This window comes from Dendroctonus ponderosae, unplaced genomic scaffold, assembly GCF_020466585.1.
Source record: "Dendroctonus ponderosae isolate FM_Combo_2020 unplaced genomic scaffold, Dpon_F_20191213v2 Dpon_F_20191213_1, whole genome shotgun sequence".
In the NCBI taxonomy this organism is placed as follows: domain Eukaryota; kingdom Metazoa; phylum Arthropoda; class Insecta; order Coleoptera; family Curculionidae; genus Dendroctonus; species Dendroctonus ponderosae.
In genome coordinates this window covers 22,360,993-22,370,620 of record NW_026017110.1, presented here as the reverse complement: position 1 = coordinate 22,370,620, position 9,628 = coordinate 22,360,993, and the positions used below count along the sequence as shown (strand labels likewise).

The window sequence follows — 9,628 nt, the reverse complement described above, 5'->3', positions numbered from 1 at the left end:
ACTGGACCTTTTTAGTTGCAACCCGTTGAGCTATTATTTGAAGTACTTACAGCAAACTTCAATTTTGAGCTCAGTTTTTAATGCTTGTAATATTTTTTGGAATTTTTAAAATTACACTTTCTCCATTTTTATTGCTTTCAAGTGTAAAATTAATTTACCTATAAAATTCCACCAGTTAAGGAAGTAGAATCATTGGAGCTGATCTTCACACGTTATGCACTATGAATGTAGCGAAATATGACTTATTTTACAAGTAACATTTTATCTAGCATATGCTGTTTTATATTCAGAACTTCCTTAGTGAACATTTGTACGCCTTTACAAAGCTTTTCTTTGAAACAATTTTTACACGGCAATCCGAATACTTCTTTCAAGTAATATGTATTTTGAAATAGACTTTACAATAATTTCTCTCTTAACAGAACAAGTTCTTAACAAGAAAATCAAGAAAATTTGAAGTATTTTGAGCCTCATGAAAAGATATTCAGAAATTGTTCGCTGACAACCTATTTTTAAATGGAATATTAGACTAATGGTAAAATTAATGTTCAAAACGGTTCCCATAATATGTGGAACTCTACTGATTTACATTATTATACTAAAGGTACAATTATTATGGATTCTTGAAATGGAATTTCAGTTTTTCCTATACAATTAAAGCAACTGTGCGTGCTCATAACATGATGGAAACCGTTTTCCATAAATCCTGTCTTTACTTAGTCTGTAGAGCTTTGAAATATTATCCAAAATTAAGTTGTATTTGTGTAGGTTCGGACCTTAAATTTCATATTGTATTTGTTGGCTTTGCTCAAAGAAAATATCTATTGTCTTTGTAGTAAACCTTTAAGGCCCCGTTTTATCACAATGCTCTAAAGTGGCATAACGGTAGAAGAATGAATACTTGAAGCTTATAAAAACAATGGGAAAAACATAAAAACTGTTCGTTGCTTCTTTTATACCTTTCTGTGCCATTATGGAACTGATACTTTCTTATTAGTCCTTGCTTCCGAATGTTTCCATAGTCTTAAATAAGCATACATATAAAAATAACTAGCTTGTCCCCCATTTGCTCCAAACAATCGGTCGGCAAAGCAAACTCTTTAATCAAACTAGTTACTTAAATTTAAAGTTCTAATCATCACTGATAGCTGCTAAACAGTGCATTTAGTTAAACCGTGTTTTTGTTTATCCCCTAACCCACTGTCTTAAAGTCGAGTCAATTAATTTCTCTCCTGGATTTGAAGCAAATTTTCGGCAACGCAGCTCCATCCTGCAGCTCGACAGCAGGAGCGAATTTAAATGAGTATTTTCCGAGCAGATGGGTCCAGGAATGGAGATATTAGCTTGTAATTACGTTAAGTTTACATGGAGCGATTACCGCGACAGTTTTAATAATGATTAATAGAAAGACGGTGTCGCATTTTGGGCACGCACATTTTCTTGCTTTTTTAATAACAGAATATTTTTATTCCATAGCCGATATTTATCTTATGTACCTATACTTACCATTTAATCATGAAATTGGGTTCTCTCACATTATAATTGGGTATCTATGTGGTGAATTGACTTTTGTGGCCCCAGTCATCATCATGAGAAACTACCCATGTCACCGAAAGACATAGAGAATATAATAATACCGCACAATCTAAATGGCAAATAGGAAAATATTATACATATATTATTATAAGAAAGGCACCGTAAATTTTAATTATTTGGTCCCATGATCACCTGCGCGACTATCGCAGTCATTTCAAAGCTCAAAGCAGAAATTGCAACTTTTAAGAAGAGGTAAGGCGAAAGAAACTACAAGAATAAAAATTTTTAAGAAAGAAAATAAAAAGATATCGATATTTTCTGTCGTAATGCGTTAGGTTGATTTAGAGAACCGATTTAGAGACGACCGTTAGGTTGATTTAGAGAACGTTTTGGAAAACTTTTCAGTTTGTTATGCAAATTCTACTTTGCAACTCCGGATATTTTGTATCTTGCTCTAACTTTTCTGTGTATTTTTAACATCTGATGTTAAAACTTTTACAATGGAAGCTTTTCTTCTACCTGAATTCGCCGATTTGTGGTAATTTGTTTAAACATAGGATTTCGAATTTTTTTTTAAGGTTTCATGGGTGATCAACCGATGACTGAATGTGGGTGGCAATTGGGAACTAAGACATATATAATTGAATAACATATTTGAAGTTTAAACGTTGAGGGTAGATGTTTAAATACCTAAGTTTCGTTCAGATTTGCTTCAGAAACAATGTTTCTCAAAGCAACGATTTAAAAGTCTATACTACCAGTAGATAACATAGGAGCTTTTAATCAGGCAAGAAAGCTCATTGTTAAACTCTATATACTCAAACATTTTGAATAGATAATTGAGGACTTGTTTCTTTTGAAGTTTCTTCTGTTTGAAATTATTTTTATTTTTATGCCAAACATTTGATAAACGTCTCATCGAATGTCGACGTATACGAAAGAAGGGAGGTCCAACTCTATTAGTTTAATTTGCATTCAAGGAATAATAGATTACAAATCTTGAACTTTTTTCTATAACGCTATAGAAACTGCAAATGAGACCATGTGAGAAGCTGGGAACTCAAAATAAAGTGAAGAAAAAATGGTTCAAATACGTGTTAGTGTGAACCCAATGACCAGTTTCTAAAATTTTTGCAGTTTTAACTCCTATATACCCAGTGTTGTTGATACGTTTCAAACTCAATCTGGCGGTTTGATTTTCGCTTTCTCCTTCCACATCTCCGACTAATCATTTAAAAACCGACTGGCCGACATGACATGATTTCGTGTGAGGGTCAAATATATTTTCTGTCAGGCTTTTGAAGCAGGCTCGCATGCCGACCAATTATATTTGGGGCCTGTGGGTTTATCCCATCGCCATGTTGCCAACCAGACTGCCGTCGAAGGGGGAAATATTAAATTAAGTTTCAGGTCATTTTCCAAATTCACAACAGATATTTTCTATTTGTTTTGAATATTATTAGATGTAAGTATTAAAAAAGGGGTTGATGAATAAACTACAAACTATAGTTGTATTTGTCCATCAACCCCCCCTGAAGAGGTAAATGCTTTGATCAAATATTCTCTATAAACAAATTAAATTAGGTTCTAATCAAGATATCGACTGTCCGGTCTATACCAGTGGAGATTGAAATTAGCTTAATATCTTTTATCGGCAATGATTGGCAAAAGCCCAGATTCAAACAACCCAACAATGCAGACAGGCCACTTGTAGTTCAAAGACTCCAAAGATAAATGAACTTGATTAAAATGTGTTTAAGTGAGTTGGACAAGAGTATTAACCTGCTTAATAGATTTAATAGATTTTTTCAATGTCGTCAGCAACACTACCGCGTTTGCTGTCAATGGATGCGTTGTAATTTATGACGATGAGTCAGTACTATTTTCTTTCATGGTGTTTGATTTGTATATACCACTTTCGACTTCAGTAAGATTGAATTGTCTTCAGTTTTGTTCTACCAACCGGAACTTGGCCGGTGAATATTTATTAGTTGCAGTTGAAAATTAGGTGATAGTTAAAACTTAGAGAAAAAAATGAGAAATGTGGGGAAAGTTTTGGTATAGGATTTTTCAATTGAAAACACATATTGCCCTTATATATGTGTTTATTTCTAATAAGAATATGTACAATTAAATATTTACCATTATCATACATTAAAAAAATCACACGGCCTTCACTAACTTACAACTGATTTCATGGTTTCATTTTACAATAGCCAATACAGTATAGTATGATACAATTATGCTCAGCGAATTCATAAGGTATTTACAATATACAGACACTTCTTTGTGGCGCTAACTGTGAAAATAGTCAATGCTCAGTCGATGAGAATTAAGGAGGAAATTGCGCATTTGTCAATTTTTTAAATATAAAATCTACTAACAATAGTTACTTAAACGTAAAATGGAAAGCTCCTTTATTTGGAAAGGTTGATGTCAAATACAATGAAACGTGAATAAAGAGCGAATCCAAATAGAGCTCATCCAGCAAGCTCATAAGCGAATCCTGTTTAACTGAATAAAAATCAGACTTTCAGTTGGCGTAGGTTTGAAGGCCAAGCTTGAAGAAAGCTTGCCCAAAAGCGGTTTTATAGGGCAGAAGGAAGACAACAAAAATGTCAACACGTAGTTCGAAGCTTCAAAGAGTCGCATTTAATGACCAACTCACTACAATTTTCCTAAGAAATTTATCTAAGTGCTAAAAGTAAATTTGGTACGTGTGATACTAGAACGAAAATATTTAAAACTCAAATCCTTTATATAATGCACAGACGTCCCACTTTGTTAGATGGATTTGAGCAGGCAGCTGCTTTTCGTGTCGTGCATTAAGACTTAAGACCCTGTTCCATACTACTGGGTAGAACTCTACCGGATTTTGCACGCGCTGTGAAAATGAAAAGTACTAAATAAGCATTCGTAACGCTGTATTGACCGGATAGGTCGGAATAAAATTAAATTCAGCAAGCGGAACGCTATTGGACAATAGTCTGGCCACCCAAATGGCCAAGTCTTCATCCATTGAATTTCAAAATTTGCGGAATCATAAGACTTGCTTTATAACCTACGCTTACTTTATGACAATTACGTATTAACAAGTGACAAATTTGTTGTAAAGATTTAGTAAGCTTGCATACGATGTGGCAAAATCCAATTAAAAAAATTGCTTAGATAAATTTATTTTTGACCTACCTGTTGTTGAAATTTATAGAGGCAGATTATCATTCCATTCCCTACATTTTCTTTAACTTTCATTTTAATTTTATGTTGCTGTTTTCGAACGCCATTGAGTAAATCTGTTATTATTTGTGATTCGTAGTAAGTATAGTTTTATTATCGTGAAAAACTCGTTTGGAATCTTTCTTCATTTGCATATTTTGAAGGAAAAGAAAAATCTGAAACCTATTTCTACTGAATGAAACGAGCCACGTTGTTTTTTCAATTGTCCAATTACGTGTTAGTATGTGCGTCACAATTATTTTTTTACATTTTCGTAATTTAGCGATTTATAAAGCAATTATGACTATTAAACTGCACTTAAAGAAACATCGACACTGTTACCTCCAAATGATTCTTTTATCCAGCTATTGTTTACAAGACTGTTCCATTAATCACATTATTTGTTGATAGATAAACTGATCCGAATTTGTTCATTAGCGAGCCTTATACCCCGTTTACGGTTTTTCTTATAACATGGGTAGTCATTCATTTCCCTCACAGGGAATTAGCGTTGGTAACGACTTGTTTTTTTGGTCTGCTTCTTTACGTACAATTTGTCAGCACCTTACTTTGTCAAAAACTGAAAATGCGAGTTCGTTCAAACCAGAAATTTGCGAATTACTAGCCGTTGCTAATCAAACATCAGGCTTTGATTTGGTTAGTAGTGGAAAAAGGGAGTTTTTACTTACAAAAGTGAACATGTTTATATCTGACTGAAGAAGAAGCAGCTTTTACGTCGATAATGCGGTTCGGTAATTTAGGTTCGACACACAGCTGACTGGCAAAAAATGATTACTTTCCTCAGGTAATCCCGTTGTCATGCTTAGTAGTGGAATTAAAATGGGCTGTAAAATGTAATAAATTGGACATTATTGTTGAGGATTAATACGTCCTTAATAGCTCTTATATAGCAACTTTTCCAAATAAATTAAAGTCGGGAAACAATTCGCAGATTATTTGCAAAATAAGTTGCAAAACTGATAAAATTGACCAGTTGAGTTATGCGTCCTCACTAAATAGTCCATCAGAATAGCTTTAAATCAAACAGCCCTGTATATACAACCATACCGTCATCATATAACTATTTGTTCAATTATTTCTTGTCGAAAACATTCTATTCTTTAATACGGGTAAGATAATATAACGTTGGGAACACCCGCAGAGTCTAATAACCATACCATAGAGATGGAAGATAACTGTAACTGGCGTTTGCAATTCATTGTAAATGCATAATATGGAAATCAATAACGCGTGCAACGATCACAATATTACGATTTACGCATTGGTTTCTTTCGCGGCGCAATTTATATATATGGAATAAACTACAGACATACAATAAGCAAGTTAAACACTTTAAACACTACATCTAAAAATATCACTAATCAGTATGAGCTAGCTAAGCCTGCAAATTGTGTTTAATTGTTGGCTGATCACCTCAAAAAGTTCGTAGTTTTATCTTTTGGTGCATGTGACAAGACAGGAATTCTGTGCTGATTTTCAAAAATGTTGGTGGTTACTTATGTTTTCACAAAGTACGGTAAAAAAAATAGCAATTTTCTATTAGGTATGTGTCAATGTTCATTACATGGTTAATGTGTGAAGGTTTCAAAAAATAATGGTCCTGTTTTATTCTGCAAAATAAATAGTTTGCTCCGAATTGTATGTATGGTCAATCACTAACTACAATTGCGTTTAGTAATGACAATCGTAAGTCTTCTACTACTTTCAGTGGTGATCAAGGCTCGATAGAATTGCCGATATCAACGTGCATTTTTGCATTTTTGCAAAATAAGTGGTTTTGGCATTAGAAGACTATCTATAGCTGGGTTAGCTATAAACTTCTTTAAATCTTGAATATTTTGGTCAGAGTTTTCCCTAAATTTGAAGGTTTATCTTTAGTTTCCAAGACTTGCTGATAAAAGATTAAAGACATCCATTTAAGTCAGTTGTGTAGTGTACTATTTTTTAGTTAACAACGAAAAGTTCGTGTCTCTTGTAACTCCCTCAACTTTTTTTTTCAATATAGTCGTCTTACAATTGAATTTATCGGTTGTGAATAATATTCACCTGAACCAAATTAAATTCCATAACAGTAAGGACTTTGTATGGCTTACTTTTTCAGAGCTGTTCCAATAAATTGGACCAAATCACCGACGGCAGAAGTAAACACATGTAAAATAATTTGCATGTTAATGCAATATTTAAAAACGGTAATAAATTATAGTTTATTGATATCGATACTGAAGCAAAATTAAATCATATTGGAACAGGAAGTATTCGACTGGAAACCGAACTTTCCCTAAATACACGAGGCTCATTATACCTATTATGTGATATATCGTGTAACCTAGCCCGAGATTCAATTAATTAATCATCCTACTAAATGTTTCATGAAATTCGGTTCTGGTTTGAATACGGGAAATTGAATGAAATTATTCAAATGCTGTCCGGCATACATGATTTCACATATGGAAATATAATTATATATATAATTTAGGTTTTAAAAATTAGCAATATTACCTGTTTGTTTCGTTAAATGTTAATCTTGCCGGCAAGGCCCGGTTTTCAAACATAGTTCGATTGAAGAACTGTTAACACAAATCTAGAAAGCAGGTAACGTATGTAAATCTTGATTAATTACCATCAAAGAGAATTAACAGCTTTGGCACGGAAAATGCCTTCAAAGCACTTAAATCAGAGACAGAACAATTCATTTATTAGTTCTGAAACTGTAAGAAAGTATACTTGTTCGCCAAGCAGACTTAGATGATCAACTCGGAAAGGCAATTTAACTTCACTAATAAAAATATAATCGTTCATAAGTCATAGCCTCTGATAGTGCGGGAATTGGCACTGAAAGTATCCTAATCAATTTCAGCAGGGACTGAAGCTCATCCGGTTAAAATTTTCCAAGCAATGGCCGAATCATCACGTTCTTTGATAGTCAATATCCTTCAATAAATTGTCTGGAGAAAACTAGAACACTGCAGGGGAGCCTAGATCTAAAACCTACCGTAGAAGCCTTTACCCTGCCGTGGATAATTCAGTACCAATTGAACAACATCGGACTTGCTGATGACTAATTATGCAGATATTTTGGCAAATAATACACTATTTTTTCATTGTCCGGTGGTTATTCATTTCAATCGAGATACTACGGAAGATTTATTCCTTTTTTACTGGGATAGAAATCTCACCGGAGCTCACACGAAACATGGAAACTATACACAAAGAACTTTTGAGTGTCTACCTGCTGTTCTGAAAACGCGCTTTTATTATATAGATGGGTAAAAAATAATAATTAAATGTTCCTTTTGTGTTCTAGTCGTGCAAGCAGAGTTCGGTTTGATCCAATATTTAGGTGGGTGAAATAATTGAGCAAAATTCTACTAATTTTCAATCCGAACTATATTCACTTTGTAATTCGGGTTGCTTAAAATTAACTAAATGTTTTTTGGTATTCACATGTTTCTAATCAATTTTAAACTCGCAACAGACAACGTATTTAAATCCTCATCGATTTTCATCGACAAGAGCCAATTGGATGCAAACTGTTAAGTCACCAGTGTCAAACTATTAAATTCACTTAGCATTTAAAACCACAAGCATCACAACACATTTCTCTTCTGTTACACTATTAAAAATTAACCTTGTTGGGCAAGTAATAAATCAATTTCACTACGAAACTACAACCATACAATATTTAATTTGCCTAAAAATTCCCCAAAGAAAACATGGCAACTTGAATGAACGAATTTAAAATTACTGCTTAAAATTAAACTCTACAAATCTATAACTGAACAATGTCTTTCATCATTATTTCAATCAGTTTATCTAAAAAGTAAACATATAATCAAACCATTCACCCTAAGACTCAGCTACGATCTGACCAACGAAACGTACATATTAACATCACCCATATTGTTTAATTAATTTGTAGCTTTGCCAGCTCTCCTACCCTTACAATGCAGTCAAGTCGTAATCCGGTTTAATAACTGGCGGCGTGCCTCCGCAGCCTGGGGGCGAAGAAAGGGGAGCCATAGTGGGACCCCCTAAGGAACCACCCATGTGGCTCATCGACGAGTCCATAAGGGGGTTGTTATGATGGAGAGAAGAGCTCATGGGGTGGGCATGTGAGTGACCTGAAATCGAGGTGGGCATTTGGTGGGTCGTCAACGACATGCCTAGCATATGATCACCCAGACCGTCGATTGGCTCTCTGAAAAAACGAGAAAAAATATTACTATGCCATCGGCTAATAATACTTTATCGCACGATAAATGGTTTGGTTTAAACTCGATTAAAGTGCAAAGAGTAAACTATCAGGATATGAACAATATCTGGAGAGACTGAATGCATAATATTTGTAGTTAGTGCACTAGGGCTACTTGCAGATTTTTTAATTTTTTGTTTGAAATAATTGATGGGGCTTTTTATTGATAACTTGTTAAAAGCTTTTATTAGCATTAGGAGATTCAAAAATAAATATTGAAACTGGTAGGTGTTAATTGAAAGGGGAGTGGAAGCAGGTGTTACCTATGTACACAAATTTTGCAACAATATATTTTTATTCAGTCGAGAAGGCTATCGACCATTGCGGTCTTTTCGCCGAAAACATTTATTTTGACCAACATTAGATTAAAGTTAATTTACTGGCAAACTTGACCAATTTTTTTCATTGATAATTGTCTTATAACATTCGGTGGCAGTTTTTAAACTTTAAAACTAGTTCTTTCCTATTTTTTTGATTACAAAAAACTTTTTTTATTTTTTACAAACTTCTTTTTGGGTATTTCGCCTCAAAAATTTTTGTCTTTAAAAAAGACAGAATTTCCTCAAGTCTTTTATTACAGATTGATAAATAGTGCTCCTATTT

At 33.7% G+C, this 9,628-nt stretch overlaps 1 protein-coding gene across 2 annotated transcripts in view; it reads right to left on the bottom strand.

Moving 5' to 3' along the window:
• Window positions 1–3,623: 3,623 nt before the first annotated feature.
• Window positions 3,624–9,628, bottom strand: part of LOC109538216 (homeobox protein Hox-C4a) — a 34,183-nt gene continuing 28,178 nt past the window's right edge. For both annotated transcript variants that reach the window (XM_048670248.1, XM_019905363.2), the window contains exon 6: window positions 3,624–8,971. In XM_048670248.1, coding sequence (XP_048526205.1) covers window positions 8,713–8,971 — 259 coding nt within the window. In that variant the 3' untranslated portion in view covers window positions 3,624–8,712. The remainder of the gene's footprint in view (window positions 8,972–9,628) is intronic.